Source organism: Melospiza melodia, chromosome 7, assembly GCF_035770615.1.
Source record: "Melospiza melodia melodia isolate bMelMel2 chromosome 7, bMelMel2.pri, whole genome shotgun sequence".
Lineage (NCBI taxonomy): Eukaryota > Metazoa > Chordata > Aves > Passeriformes > Passerellidae > Melospiza > Melospiza melodia.
The window spans coordinates 27,363,162-27,379,042 of record NC_086200.1 but is presented as its reverse complement, the minus strand read 5'-3'; the positions used below and the strand labels follow the sequence as shown (position 1 = coordinate 27,379,042).

General features: G+C 42.4%; 1 protein-coding gene across 6 annotated transcripts in view; it reads right to left on the bottom strand.

The window, feature by feature from the left end:
- Positions 1-15,881, bottom strand: part of DOT1L (DOT1 like histone lysine methyltransferase) — a 94,708-nt gene that overhangs the window by 22,145 nt on the left and 56,682 nt on the right. For all 6 annotated transcript variants that reach the window (XM_063160855.1, XM_063160860.1, XM_063160861.1 and 3 more), the window contains exons 14-22: positions 14,400-14,634; positions 13,479-13,592; positions 9,708-9,799; positions 6,325-6,426; positions 5,719-5,856; positions 4,742-4,867; positions 3,206-3,687; positions 1,757-1,880; positions 200-346 (exon numbers count right to left, since the gene is read on the bottom strand). In XM_063160855.1, the coding sequence (XP_063016925.1) occupies positions 200-346; positions 1,757-1,880; positions 3,206-3,687; positions 4,742-4,867; positions 5,719-5,856; positions 6,325-6,426; positions 9,708-9,799; positions 13,479-13,592; positions 14,400-14,634 (1,560 nt within the window). The remainder of the gene's footprint in view (positions 1-199; positions 347-1,756; positions 1,881-3,205; positions 3,688-4,741; positions 4,868-5,718; positions 5,857-6,324; positions 6,427-9,707; positions 9,800-13,478; positions 13,593-14,399; positions 14,635-15,881) is intronic.

Sequence of the window (15,881 nt, the reverse complement as noted above, 5' to 3'; positions counted from 1 at the left end):
CTTTCCTGAGGTATTTAATTTACTCTCCTTTCTGGCTGAACCTCCCTCCACCCCACAGAGAAAAGAGAGGAAAAATCCACAGGATCCAAGAGGATCATCCCCCAGCAGCCACCCTGAGGAGGATCCTGGGGCACAGCACCCCATTCCTACCCCTGGGATTTTATTTAGGGATGGAAAGTGTTGACAATCCCTTACTCACCACCTTCTCAACACGGCTAGGTAGGACTACGCTGGCCAGAGGGATACTAACAGGGAGTTTATTGGGCTGCACTGTGCTCAGAGGAATACTGATAGGGAGGCTGGTGATAGTTTCTCCATTACTCACAGAGCTTCTCTCTCTCAAAACCTGTAAAAATCAAAAGAGAAAGCAAAGTTCTTACACAGGACATTGAAAAGGTTTTTTAAGGTAATGATAACCTGCTTGTTTCTTTGTGTCTGGCATTCCCCCATTCCTTTTTTTTTTTTTAAAGGAAATTTTTAAGGAATGACTACATGAGACAGGGAGCAGCACCAGGCTCCTGGGACAGCACCATCCCACAGCACAGAAATTTACCCATTTTAATGGGTAAATTAAGGCCACTGCTGGCCCCCAGCATCAGGAAAAGGCAGCCCTAGGCAAGCTCATTTTCCTTGTGTTTTGGTTGGAGCTCTGTGAAAAGCACTCAGATGTCAGATTTTGTATCTTGAGGCCCTCTGTAGCAGCCAGATGCATTTCCATGGCAACCTGCTACTGCAGGGCACCTGCTGCTCTGTGAGCCCCAATGTGCTCCATGGCTGCACCAATTACATGGACCATATTTTTTACTCTTTATTTTTATAACTGTGCAAGAGCCTCCTTTCCCAGTTCAAGCAGACACGTGCCAGATCAAACAGCATTCCCACTGCACTACTGGTGCTCAGAAAACAGCACATCTTTCTCTCTCTCTCTCTGACCAGCTCTGATTTATTGCATCACACCCACTGGATTTTGTATCATTTCCCATTCCAAGCTGGCCACAGAAAGCAGAATTCCTGCATTTTCCAGCTTGGCAAACCCTGCATTTTCCAGGCCATTCCTGCATTTTCCAGCCTGGCCAACCCTGAATTTCCCAGCTTGGCCAACCCTGAATTTTCCAGGCCATTCCTGCATTTTCCAGTGTGGCCAACCCTGCATTTTCCAGGCCATTCCTGATTTCCAGCCTGGCCAACCCTACATTTTCCAGGTCATTCCTGCATTTTCCAGCTTGGCCAGCCCTGCATTTTCCAGGCCATTCCTGCATTTTCCAGCTTGGCCAGCCCTGAATTTTCCAGGCCATTCCTGCATTTTCCAGCCTGGCCAGCCCTGCATTTTCCAGGCCATTCCTGCATTTCCCAGCCTGGCCATTCCTGCAATTTCCAGGCCATTCCTGCATCTTCCACCCTGGCCAGCCCTGCATTTCCCAGCCTGGTCAACCCTGCATTTTCCAGCCTGGCTACCCTGTATCTTCCAGGCCATTCCTGCATTTTCCAGACCATTCCTGCATTTTCCAGTCTGGCAACCCTGCATTTCCAGGCCATTCCTGCCTTTTCCAGTGTGGCCAACCCTGCATTTTCCAGGCCATTCCCGCATTTTCCAGCCTGGCCATTCCAGCATTTTCCAGGCCATTCCTGCATTTTCTAGCTTAGCCAGCCCTGCATTTTCCAGGCCATTCCTGCATCTTCCAGTGTGGCCAACCCTGCATTTTCCAGGCCATTCCTGCATTTCCCAGCGTGCCCTGAGCAGCTGCACACCCTTTACCTTCTCTCCTGCACTGGGTAAGGCCGCGGGGGAGGAGGGCCGAGTTTCCTGAGGACTCAGCTTGATGCCATTTGCAATTCCAGGGCTTGGGTATGTAAGGCCATTCTCTTTGACATGCTCAGCTCTGCAAGAGAAATGTACAATTGTCAGGATGCAAAAACCAGTGACAAGAAATACCACACTCAATTCCTGTCCCACCTTATTTACCCCATTAGCTCTCATCGCTTGTTTTCATGAAATAAAACTTTTTAAAACAGATTAACTTCCAATTTGTAAAACATCTTTTCCCAATGTTAGTATCAGTGCTACTAACACTACCTGTTGCAGTAAGGTAGAAAAATTATAAAGAAAGGCCTGCTTTCCTGGAATCAGTGGCAAAGTTGGCACTTTGCAAGTTCCCATGTGAAAGCAATCCTGGTGTGAGAAGTTTGTTAACAAAACAGTCTATTCCTGAGTGAGAAACAACCAGCACCAGTATAAATTGTTTTTAGATAGAAAAATGAAAACTATCTCTCACAAACAACTTTCCCTGCACGTACACACCACGGTTTGAATGAGCAATTAATGCAGGGTAACAACTTGTTACTAATAATAATTGGCAAGAAAACTACTGACCAATTGGAGTCACACATGAGGTCTGTATAAAAATGTATAAAGCTGTATAAAAATTAATTATGTGAATAAATAAGTGTAAGAGCCTAAATGAGGGATGTGGAACTCCAGGCAGCTCTCTAAAATGCAGTTTATTCTATCTAAGATGTTGACAGCAGTCCAGGGTGGTGGGTGACAGAGCTGTGCCTACAGCTGTCAGCTCCAGCTGCAGACAGGCCTGGAGACCCTTTGGTTTTGGTTACATTGCATTATATACTTTTCTTTTGGTTAAATTGCATTATAGACTTTTCTTTGCTGAGCATCTTCATACAGTAGAACCAATCTATACCTTAACTTTTATCTATAGCCTATCATAACTACAATAATTACCATATTCATGTTACTGTTCTCCTATCACTAAAAGTTAGTGCATTACAGTTTAAGCTAGAAGTTGTTTTTCAGTTTTCTTGCAGTAGAAAAATCTGAGACCTTTTTTCTACTTGCAACTTTGCTGACTTGTTTGCCTGTGCTGTCTTTCTGCTTGGTAAAAACATCTTCCTGTTTGGGGTGGGTTTATCCTTTGCTCTAGGCCATAAAACTTCCTTCTAACTAACACACCCTTTGCCTCCTTGGTTATCCAGTAAGACTGGCTCAGCAATTCTTTTATTTTCTTGTATATCAAAACTTGCTTCCATCTCTATCCCTTCATCAGACTCTACATTCAAAAATCTTTCTGCTAAGCACACATATCTGTGAGACTTTCTTGTCAAACTTTCATCCTTCCCAACAAATGAGGGGCTTTTTCCAGCATGAAGAAAATGGAATCCATGTGATTTATTCTGCTATGAGCCCTCTCACCTCTGGATCTCATTAGCTGTGGCTTTTCCATTGACTCCATGGTCCTGATTCAAGTGTCTGCGCAGGGCGATTTTAGCAGGGGAGAACCTGGTGTAATCAGGGAGGGCCAGGCTGGTCACCTTGTCTGCCTTCTGCCTGCTGCTGTGGTTGGGGGTGCAGGGCACAATGTCTTGGTCCAGGTGGGAGTTGGGGTACTGGGGGGTGTTCTGCTTGGACGAGGGCCGGCTGAAGGCATGCTGCAGCTCGTAGGGGGTGGCGTGGCCGTTCATGGACAGCTCGGGGCTCATGCCATTCATGTGGGGCATGGGGAACTTGGAGCACTCCAGTTCCAGCTGGAACCTGCCCTGCTCAGCCTCAGGGTCACGGCTTAGGTGGCTTTTGCTGTGCAGCTGCACTGGCAGGGGCTCCTCTGAGGGGGTGTAGGACTTGAGCTGCAGCAGCTCCTGCTGCCGCTGACTCTTCTCGAGTTCCACAATGCTGATCTTTAAATGAAGAGGAAAACAAAAATTAAAGACTACACTTAATAATTCTATTGTTAAGTGTATAAATTCTGTTATTCTATTATTAAGTGTATAATCATATTATTAATAATAACTAATAATGATTCTATTATATACTTTTCTTCGCTTAGCATCTTAATACAGTAGAACCAATCTATACCAACCTATATTAAGTGTATGAATTTTATCATTCTATCAAAACTCCACATTATGGAATTTTGTTTCTAAATTCTTTTAAGTAAAAGTGTCTCTGCTTCTGGGAATAATGCAGAACAAGGGACCTCAATATTTGAGAGAAAATTTCTGCTCTGAGCTTAAGACCAAAAGGCCCAGGTGAGGGGAGTGGTTCAGAGACCCTGAGAAAGAATATTTGAGATCTTAAAACCAAAAGGAAAATATCTCAAACTTACAGAGGGAGTGTGGAGTATCTCAGTACTGCACAGTCACTCCATGCCAAGGCATCCAGCAAAAGGCTGGAAAAGCTCTGGAGCCAATCTCACAGGGAAAGAAAAGCTCTTCACACAGAGGAGTTTAATTTCTTGTCACTCAGGGGGAAATGATTCCCACCCTACCCCAGGAAGTGTCCAAGGCCAGGTTGGATGGGGCTTGGAGTAACCTGGAATGGTGGAAGCTGTCCCTGCCCATGGCAGGGGTGGAATGAGATGAGCTTTAAGGTCTCTTCCAGGCCAAACCAGTCTGGGACCCTATGATTCCTGAATTGAGACATCAGAGCACACACAAAAATCATCAGCTTGTGATTTTTAATTCTATGTAATGATAAACCATGATTCCTCCTTCCACAGCATCACCAAGGAATCAGGTCATGGTATCTACTGCTTTTACAAGTTATCCACATGTTTATTTACTAAAATCCTCTAATAGAAAGCTCAATCTCTGGGGGAATAAAAAAAAGAATAAATATAAAAAGCAGCACCTGACTCATCTTTACCCATCACATTTAGTATAACACCCATAACTGGCCCATTGTGCAAGAGCTACCCCAAACTGGTGACTGTGTTTGTTTCTTGCTCTCTACCTGCAGTTCCAAACAGTGCTTTTGCTTCTCAGAAATCTGATTCTTCAAGGCCTGCTTCTCTTTCAGCAAGTTCTCCAGTGACAGCGTTGACCAATCCAGCTTCAGTTCCTCACAGCGAGCCTTCAGCTGCAGGGACACACAGGGACAGGGACAAAGAGGTCACAACAAGGACAAAGAGCTCAGAACAGAGCTCTCACCCTGCACACCTGGCTCCCAGCTGAAAGCAGGAACTTTGCACTGAATGTACAAAAACCCCTTAACCCACTGAGTCCTCCCAGTTTCATGCTAGGGAGTGTGGTGGCGCTTTCTAAAACAGTGTTATCACCCACCCTCAGTGCTTCCACATCCAGACATTCCCTTCATCTACCTCCTGAAGAGGCTCAGCCTGGAGAAAAGGAGGCTCAGGGGGGACTCTGTGGCTCTGCACAGCTCCTGACAGGAGGGGAAGCCCAGGGGTCGGGCTCTGCTCCAGGGAACAGGGACAGGAGCAGAAGGAACGGCCTCAAGTTGTGCCAGAGGAAGTTTAGATGGGTAAAATTTCCTCACTGAAGGGTGGTCAGGCATTGGCACAGGTTGCCAGGGCAGTGGTGGAGTCCCCACCCCTGGCAGTGTTCAAACAACAAGTGGCTGTGACATTTGAGGACTTGGTGTCTTGGTGTTCCTTGATGGTTGGACTCCAAGACCTTACAGGTCTTTTCCCACATCACCAGTTCCATGATTCTTTAAGTTTGAGTTACCACATGAGCACCACAGAGCAAGCCCTGCACAACTCCCTGCCCAGCCAGACCCAGACCCAGTGACATTCAGAGCTGTTTGGGGACACAGCTGAGACAACTGCCAGTTCAGGATCTGCTATGGGGTCAATCAAAGGTAAAAAAGGACTCCTGCAGGTTTCCCCCCATCATCCCTGAGTAGCTGGGTGATGTTTCACCCCCAGCTTGTGCCCTCAGCCCAAGGGCAGCATCCCCTGGACCCACCAGCTGCAAGCTCTGGTTCCTGAGTTCACTGTTGTCCTTCTCCAGCTGTTTTGTCTGTTCTTTCAGCTGCTGGTTGTGAGCAGAGATTTCCTTCTGAGCCTGGATCAGGTCGTTGTATGTCAGAGCTTTAACTCCCAGCTAAAAGGTGAAGGGTGAGATCAGTCAAAGGGGTCCTGACACCATCATTCCTGGGGTTCTGACACCCTCATTCCTGGTGATTGTCCCATTCCCAAGTGACACTGAGGAGATCTGCAGAAATCTGCAGCTCTCAGAACCTCCACCAGCATTCCACAAGGCACTTTGTGGCTGCTGGGGGATAACAAGGAGGGTCACAAGGACCTTGGAGCTGCTCTTCCACCCCTTCAACTGCAAAACTGGCATTTAGGCTTTGCCAGCCAACAGAACTGTCTGTGGACAGTTCCCACATTTCCCTCCTGTGCTCCTGAGCTAGGTTGGCAGCACAGAGTTTGTTTGAGCATAAGAGGGTGAATCCTTCACCAAACACCATAGGGGCTGAAGAGCTGAGACTGCTCTGCTCTCACTTAGCTGGACCAGAAATGTTTGCAAGCAGCTGATTTGGAAACAGCCCCCCAAGCACAGAGGTACCTCATCGAGCTTCTGCTGGAACAGGCGTTTGATTTCCTCCTTCTGGGCCTGGCAGTGGGTGAACAACTGCTGGGCTGTCCCCAGCAGCTGAGCATTCTTCTCCTGGAAGAGGGAAAAAATACATTTCAGCACCAGCTGCAGCATGGGCCATCTCAAGGAGATTTGTGGAGCACTTTAGGAGAGAACCTGGATGCAGGAGAGCTGCTGAAAACCTGGATTTGTTGGGTGTGATACTGGTGGGGTTAAATCAGCTGTAAAGAGCCTTTAAGTAGTAAATTTCTGACTAAATTTAAGTAGGTTTTAGGTAGTAAAGAGTTTTTAAGCAGTGAATTTCTGACTAAATTGAAGCAGGTTTTTCCACCTCTATGGTAAAATACAATCAAGACAGTCTTAGAAACTCATTTTTATCCTCCTAGCGCATCGTGAAGCAGCAGCAATAATCACATCCCACAGAGCAGGAATAGAACTGGAAAAGATTATCTGCATGAAATCTGCTCCCAAACAGGGAGCTGGCTCTAAATCCCCAGAGCCCCAGCTCAGAGCCTCCCTGTGCAATTCTCATGGAAGAGATGCAGTAAATGAAAATACACTGGGGAGGGAGGCAGGAATAAAGTCCTAAATAACCAAACCAGTTTTCCTACTTCTGTCACCATTATTATATAATAATATATAATATATAATATATAATATATAATATATAATATATAATATATAATATATAATATATAATATATAATATATAATATATAATATATAATATATTACATGTTGTATATTACATGTTGTATATTACATATTGTATATTACATATTGTATATTACATATTGTATTATATATTATATTATATATTATATATTATATACAATACACACTTATCTATTATCTAATCTATTATATATACATTTTATATTATAAATGATATATTTTATTCTTATATATACATACACACATCTATACATAATATATAGCATATAATATATATCATATATAGTATATAATATATAATATTATATATAGTATATATAATATTATATATTATACATAATATATACTATTTTTATGTAATATTATATATAATATATACAATATTGTATATTATTATATATTATTATACACTTTTATGTTACATACTCATACCACCATTATTTCAGCAGGTCACCTGAGCCACTCAAAGCAATTCCCAGCCCTGAGCATTCCTTAACCAGGTCCCTGCTCCAATCCATGGCCATGCACAGCAAAGGGCAGGACAGGACTGGCTGAAAAGCCTCATTTACCCAGCCCCAAAAGCAGGATTAGTGCAGAAAGCCCAGGGAGCTTTGGGATTATCCTGTTCTCCACTTTGTGCTGCAGAGGCCAAGCAGGGATTGCACAGACTGAGCCACTGCTCCAGGAAAAGTGGGGAACAAGGGCAAAAAGCACCTTAATCCTTTCCAACCTTAATAATTCCATGGCCGATATTCCAAGCAGTGCTGGAAATTCCTCACATGCAGGAACACACAGACCTGGCTGGGGAAAAGTCCCTGCAATGCTAAAGGGGATGCTCTGGGGGATGCTGGAAAAACAGTTTTGTTTTCAACACCAGACATTTCATTCAGCCTTCCCAGGCACTGCAGGGGCTGACAGCTCCATCTAAGGGCACTCTGGGAAGCAGCAGCTGATTTCAAAATCATCATTACAGAGATTTTTATTGTACTTGAAAACCTTCCTGTAAGAAGGAGTTACTGAACAGACCATACCCAGCCCCTCACCCAGCCAAGTTCTGCCTCTGGCAGGTTTAATTTGCCATGTAACACTCCATAAAAAATATTTTCATACTGAATTCCTCATTTTAACATTTAAAAGTGTGGAGCAGCTGTTGGATAGCAGCACCAAGTGATGACTTTTCCAGACCCCTGATTCATTCTCTGTGCAGGGCACAACCTTTACACACCATCATTTCATTTGTGCAGGAGATAAGTTCACTTTATGCTGGCTTTCCTGACAAGTGCAAAACAAGAAGAAAAATCTGCTGCTTAAGGAAAAAAATGAAAGTTCTGAGTGCTGATTGACTGTGAAAGCAAATGGAAATAACCACAGAAAAAGAGGTTTCCATGAACACCAGAGCAGCACCAACCACTTCTCAGTAAGGAATGGGGTGGCAAAAGTTAATTTATTTCCTCTGGAGAGTTCCCAATGTGGAAAACCTGATAAAAAAGCCCTGTGGCTTTTTTCTGACACTCTCACAAAGACTACAGAGTAAGGAAAGCTTCCACAGGGAATGCCAAAAGCTGGACCTGGACAGAATTCCAGACTGGTTTGGGTGGGAAGGGACCTCAGAGCCCATCCAGTGCCACCCCTGCCATGGCAGGGACACCTTCCACTGTCCCAGGCTGCTCCCAGCCCTGCCCAGCCTGGCCTTGGGCACTGCCAGGGATCCAGGGGCAGCCACAGCTGCTCTGGGAAATCCATTCCAGGGATGGATTCCACAATTCCTGATTCCCAATCTCCCATCCAGCCCTGCCCTGTGGCAGTGGGAGCCATTCCCTGTGTCCTGTCCCTGCAGGCCTTGTCCCCAGTCCCTCTGCAGCTCTCCTGGAGCCCCTTCAGGCCCTGCAAGGTTTCAAGTGGAAGTTGAAGTTTAATTCTGAGCATTGTGGGGAAAGCTCCTCCACAGAAGCAGCAGAACAGACCCATCAGGGCTAAATGATACAGCAATACAATCATTCATCACTGAGACAAAGCAACACAAGGAGGTTTCAGGCAGATCTCCTCCCTCTGCTGGTGGCTACATGGCAGACAAACACCTCAGTGCACAGGTCCAGGACCCTCCTGGCCTTTCCACCTTTTCCAGTCCATGATTTGGGACATTTACCCTTTGCCCATCAGTGCAATCCAACCCATTATGATATCAGTACCAATGATGCTGTGCTAAGTCCCCACAACCAGTGATGACACTTTGGGTTTCTTAATCCAAGTTCAATGGTTTCCTAATCCATAATTCTATGAACTGTGGTTCATAAAATCCTGGAATTGGTTTGTGTTGGGAGAGACCATCCCTGGCAGTGCCCAAGGCCGGGCTGGACAGGGTTGGAGCAGCCTGGGACAGTGGGAGGTGTCCCTGCCGGGGTGGAACTGGGTGGGCTCTCAGGTCTCTTCCAACCCAAACCATTCCAGGATTCTCTAAGTCAGCATTGTCAGGGAAAAGGGGAGGTGCAGTTCTCTCATTTTTGTGTGATTTAAACACACAAAAAAATGAGTTTAGCAACAAAATACCCTGGGAGTTGTTCAGCCTAAGCAGGACTGGTGTGAATGCACACAATTCCCATCCCCAGCACTCTTCCCCACATCCAAGGAACTTCAGAGTTTGGTAATTTTGTTTAGAAATGTGTAAAAGTCAGACCCACCTTTTCCTGCTCCAGTAACTGTTGCAGGCTTGCTTTGTACTGAGGAGTTTTCATGTACGCCATGAACTGCATGTACTGGATCTTAAATGAGTCTGCAAAATAAATCAGATGAGGAATTTCAGCATTAGATAAATGACATGGCCCTGTTCACCCCTATTTCCTCCCTGGCCACCTCTCCTCAGTTGTCCCTCCCTTGCTTTTGCTCTGGACTCAGACTAACCCATTAAAAATGGAAATAGAATAATAAATAAAAATATATAGATAAAATAAAAATAAATCAGATGAGGAATTTCAGCGAGGTAAATACCATGTCCCTGTTTGCCCCCATTTCCCCTCTGGCCACCTCTCCTCATGTGTCTCTCCCTTGCTTTTGAAATAGACCCAAAGTCAGACTAGGCCATTAAAAATTGAAATAAATAAAAAATAAATAAAAATAGATCAAAAAAAAAAAAAAATCAGATGAGGAATTTCAGCAGGGGTAAATGTCATGTCCCTGTTTGTCCCTATTCCCCCCCTGGCCACCTCTCCTCACTTTTCTGTCCCTTGCTTTCAATTTGGACTCAAAGACTAAGCCATAAAAAATGGAAATAAATCAATAAATAAATGAAAATAGATAAAATAAAAATAAATCAGATAAGAAATTTAAGCAGAGTTAATGCCATGCCCCTGTCTGCCCCTATTTCCTCCCTGGTGATCTCTCCTCACTTGTCTTTCCTTTGCTTCAGATTTGGACTCAAGATCTGACCAAACCATTAAAAATGGAAATAAAGTATAAATAAAAATAAATAGACAAAATTTAAATAAAACAGATGAAGAATTTCAGCAGGGTAAATGCCATGCCCCTGTTTGCCCCCATTTTCTCCCTGGCCACCTCTCCTCACTTGTCTCTCCCTTGCTTTTGATTTGGACTCTAAGTCAGACTAAGCCATTGAGGATGGATTTAGGAACAGGCTGGAAATGCCTCTCCTGGCACAAAAGGAATTCTTGGATCCATCATGTCCCATGGAAACCATGACCCCATCCACCCTGCCCCAAAACATTCCATAAAAATCACCCATTTGCCACAAAATATCCCTTCAAATCACTCTTGGGCCACAAAATATCCCTCAAATATCATTATTATTTGCCACAAAACATCCCTCAAAATCATTCTTTGGCCACAAAATATCCCTCAAAAATCACTCCTTCGCCAAAACATCCCTCAAAAGTCACACTTTTGCCACAAAATATCCCTCAAAATCATTCTTTGGCCACAAAATATCCCTCAAAATCACTCTTTGGCCAAAATAGCCCTATAAGTCACTCTTTTGCCACAAAATATCCCTCAAATATCATTACTATTTGCCACAAAACATCCCTCAAAATCACTTTTGACACAAAATATCCCTCAAAAATCTCTTTTGCCACAAAATAACCCTTAAAAAAAAAACCAAAAAATCCCAAACACTCCTTGGCCACAAAGTACCCCCTAAAACTCATTTGCCACAAATTATCCCACAAAACATCCCTCCAAAAATTACTCTTTGCCACAAAATAACCCTTCAAAAATCACTCTTTGGCCACAAAACATCCCTCAAAAAAAATCATTTTTTTACCACAAAATATCCCAAAAAAATCCTTCAAAAAAAGAAATCACTCTTTTTGCCACAAAATATCCCTCAAAATCACTCTTTTGCCACAAAAAAAATCACACTTTTACCACAAAATCTCCCATAAAATATCCCTCAAAAATGACTTTTCCCACAAAATAACTCTTTAAAAAATCACTTTTCCCACAAAATATCCCTCAAAATCACTCTTTTGCCACAAAACACCCCTTTAAATCATTCTTTTTCTCTCTCTTCCACCAGGAATCAGCCATGACTGGCACAAACTCAGGAGAGCCCAAGGTAAGGACACCTCTGGTACCCTCGGTCCCTCTGTGCCACATCCCAGAGCATCCTGGTCTGGCTCATGGTAATGCCAAAATCCAGAAACAGCTGGGAGGGGTCAGGCAACAGAAGATAAAACAGAAAAAGCCTCCAGGATTTTCTTTAATCACCTCCTGCAATTTCCAACCACACCTTTGTGAGCTCAGCCTCTCAGGCAGGGCCTCATTTATGGGCCCTGAGCTCGGCAGAGGAATGGGAGTGGTGTCACCAGGATATTTTATGAAAAATCCCTTTGCCAGGACTTTTCTCCTGAGAAGCTTCAGCTTCTCCATGTTTCATTCCTCTAGAATATAACCTGGTAATTGTTTACCCAAACATGTGAATTGTTTTAATTAATGGCTAATGACAGCTAGCTGTGTCACTCTCTGTGTCTGTCACAGGTTTTTATTATTCTTCTTGTCTAGCTTTCTGATATTTCCTTTTTCTTAAGTATAGTTTTAATATATCATTTTCATAATATAATATGTCATATCATATAATATATGTAATATGATATCATACATTATGATATATTGTGATATATTATGATATTATACCATATATCTAATTAAAATATGGTATAATATAATATAATATAATATAATATAATATAATATAATATAATATAATATAATATAATATAATATAATATAATATAATATAATATAATATAATATAATATAATATAATATAATATAATATAATATAATATAAATTGATATATTGTTATATAATACAAGAATATATTATATATTATATATATTATGTTATGTTATGGGATATTATGGGATATAATATGATATTATGGAAAAGGATATTATATATATAATGGCATGATATAATGTTATTCATAAATATATATATATTTACATATATAATGTCATTATTATAATATAATATCAAGAAATAATAAATCAACTTTCTGAAAACTTGAAATAATTTCACATTTTTCACCTCGTCTTGAAAGCCCTCACAACACCACAACAGAGTGGTGTTCCCCAGGATTAAGAGAATGTTTTCATTTCAAATAAAGCTGTTTCTGACTAAATCCAGGCTCACTGCCTGTTGTGCCAAAGGAGAGCTGAAGCAACATCAGAGAATAAATATAGAGTGAAACACCAACTTCAGCAGGAGGGGGTGCTGCCCGAGGATGTGTCTCAGGTTCTGAATTGTTGCTGGATTGGCTCTTGAGGTATCAAAAGTCTTTTTTCTTAGCTTCAGACTTGAAGAAGTAGTTGTGATTCCTCAGCTCTGGTTCTCAAGGTTGTTTATTTGCTCTTAGCTACTCCATTCTTTCTCTGACCTGCTGAGATCTGTCCAGCAGGTTGGATTGTGGCACACTGACCACCCTTGGGGTGGTGTTGGCTTTTTATACCAAAAACTACCTGTACTTTATTTACAATAATTTTCCAATACCTATCACCTATGTTAGACAGTCTGTCTCTACTCTAAACCAACCCAGAAGTGCCACCATCACAGCAGAGTATGGAGGACAAGAAAAAGAAGGAGTAGAAGGACATGCCCAGATTCTTCTATCTTCCTTCTTGAACCTTCATTCTAAAAACTCTAAAATTCTACATTTTCACTTGGTAATAAATTCACTATCATTCTATTTAAACCCTTGTGGCTTGTAACTCTTCACACAAAGTTGGGAATTGTTTCCATGGGCTAAAATGGAAGGCACAGGTGTCTTTGACTGTGCCAAGGTCTCTGAGCCCTTTGCCAGAGTCTGGAGTGCTCCAGGGCAGCCAGAGGAATGTCCTGGGTTCTGACAGATGTGGGGCAGGCAGGGGAAGGTGGGGAGGAGAGAATCCCCCTCCTACCCCATAAAAAACCCCAAAGGGGGGTAGGCAGGCCTTACCTAGCAGCTTCTGTAGTGCAGGGGGGGTGGGTGTCACCAGGAGCTGGTTGGACGAATGCCGTTGCACTTTAGGAGGTAGTTGGAAAAATGGGCTATGAGGTGACTTGTAGGCATCTGGAGAGACACAAACACAACCTCAGGTCAGCACTCAGTGTTTGGGACAAGGACAGGAGCTTTGCCAATGAAAGCATGGCACAGAATCCTGAAAACATGTCACAGAATCCTGAAAATATGACACAGAATCCTGAAAACATGGCACAGAATCCTGGAATTGGTTTGGGCTGGGAAGGACCATCCCTGGCAGTGTCCAAGGCTGGCTTGGACAGGGCTGGAGCAGCCTGGGATGGTGGAAGGTGTCCCTGCCATGGCAGGGGTGGCACTGGATGGGTTTTGAGGTCTCTTTAAAGCCAAACCAACCCAGGATTCTGTGATTCTAAGTCAGCATTGCCAGGTGTGGCACAAAGGGGGATTTGTAATGAGATCCAGGAGCTTAGGTCACCAACACAGAGCTCCAAACACATCCACACACTGCTCTAAAGTGCTGGGAAGGGTCTCTGTGGTCCATCCTAAGAGCAGCAGCTCAGAGAAGGCAGCAGCCCCAGCTCCTGGCTGAGTACCCACAGACACATCCCACCCCCAGCCCCATCAATGCATTAATCACCATCCATCACCATTAATCCCACCCCCAAACCATCAGTACAGGAATGCCATCACCATTAACACATTAACCACCACCAATTAATTAATCCCACCCACATCCATCATCACCAATCCCACCACCACCTCCTAAAGGACAGCTCTGCTCTGGTGACAACATGGAATTCATGCCACAAAATCCAACTCAACCAGGCCACAAAGGAAAAACCAGAACATCCAGAGCTTCAGAGACTCATCCAGGCTCTTGCACACCCCTGCACTCACCCTGAGGAGAGGATGAAGATGTCTGGGAGACAGTCTGAGCATGCAGAATTTCTAGTGCAGTTTGGTTCTTCTTGGTCTTGCGCTCAGTGCTCGCCGTGTTCATTTTCTTGGGGCGCCCTCGTTTCCTCCCTGCCATTTTCCTGCCCTTCTTGCTCAGCTTCTTCTTCCTTGCCTTGGAGGGAGATGGCTTTTTAACAGAATTTGCTGCAGCTTTTTCTTCTTCAGCACCAGAATCCTGAGGGGTTTTGAAAACCTTTGGTCATTTCTACCTCATAATGCAACATTCCTTTTCAGCAAACATTCATAATGGTGTTTTATTTTTATCAATGAAACACATTTCTGATATAATATAGATATGATATATCAGAAAAATGGTGTTTCATTATTATTAATGAAATCTATTTCTGATATGATATAAATATATATATATACGATATATCATATCAGAAATAATGGTGTTCCATTATTGTTGAAATATATTTCTGATATAATATTATATAAACATTATATATATATATATATAAAATGTTTATATATAATGGTGTTTCTTGATTATAGATATATAATGAAGAAACACCATTATTTCTGTGGTTTATATATATATATAAGAGAAATAATGGTGTTTCTTCATTATTATTGAGATCTATTTCTGATATGATATATGAATGATATATCATGTCAGAAATAATGGTGTTTCATTATTATTATTGAAATATATTTCTGATATTATATATATATGATATATCAGAAATAATAATGTTTCTGAAAGGAAACTGATGCACTGTAGTGCAATAATTTGCCAGGGAAGTGGACTTGCTTAGACTTGCTTAGGATAAGAGTTGTTCCCAAGGGATTGTGCTCATTTTCTTCTGGACTCATTCATTGAGGGAAATGGATTTGTAGAAAATTTTTAAATTTTCAGTTTCTTACAGTTTGTTAGAGTTAAATTTTTAAAGTTTGACAGAAGGCTCACACAATGTGCACCTGTATGTAAACTTTGAAATAAGAAATACTGACTTAGAAATGCCATGGAACAGGACAGACATTGTTGAGAGAGAAATGGAACTAGAAACAAGTTTTAAAAGGTAACTTTACACAAAAGACTAAACACTTTAGAGAAATTAAACTATGAAAGTTGCATTGTAGTGGGACCAATGAGGGGTGATTTTAGATGATTAGCTTTAAGGCATTTACAGCCTAAGCAGCTAAAACTGATAGGCCAAGAGATGCTTAAAATGTATTGTAATTAGGAAATAGTTGGCTTCTGATTGTGATGGTGTGAATTATAACATCTGTATTGTCTCACCCTTCTCATGAGACTAAAAATAGATTAAAAGTTTTTAAAGCACCTCTCAGTTACCCCATCTCTAAGTCAGAAAAAAGTCTAACCCAACAATTCATTAAAGAAAAGGAAATGCTGAGGGAGGAAAACTTCAGGCAGGGCTGGATGGGATATTGGGCATCAGGAATTGTTCCCTGGCA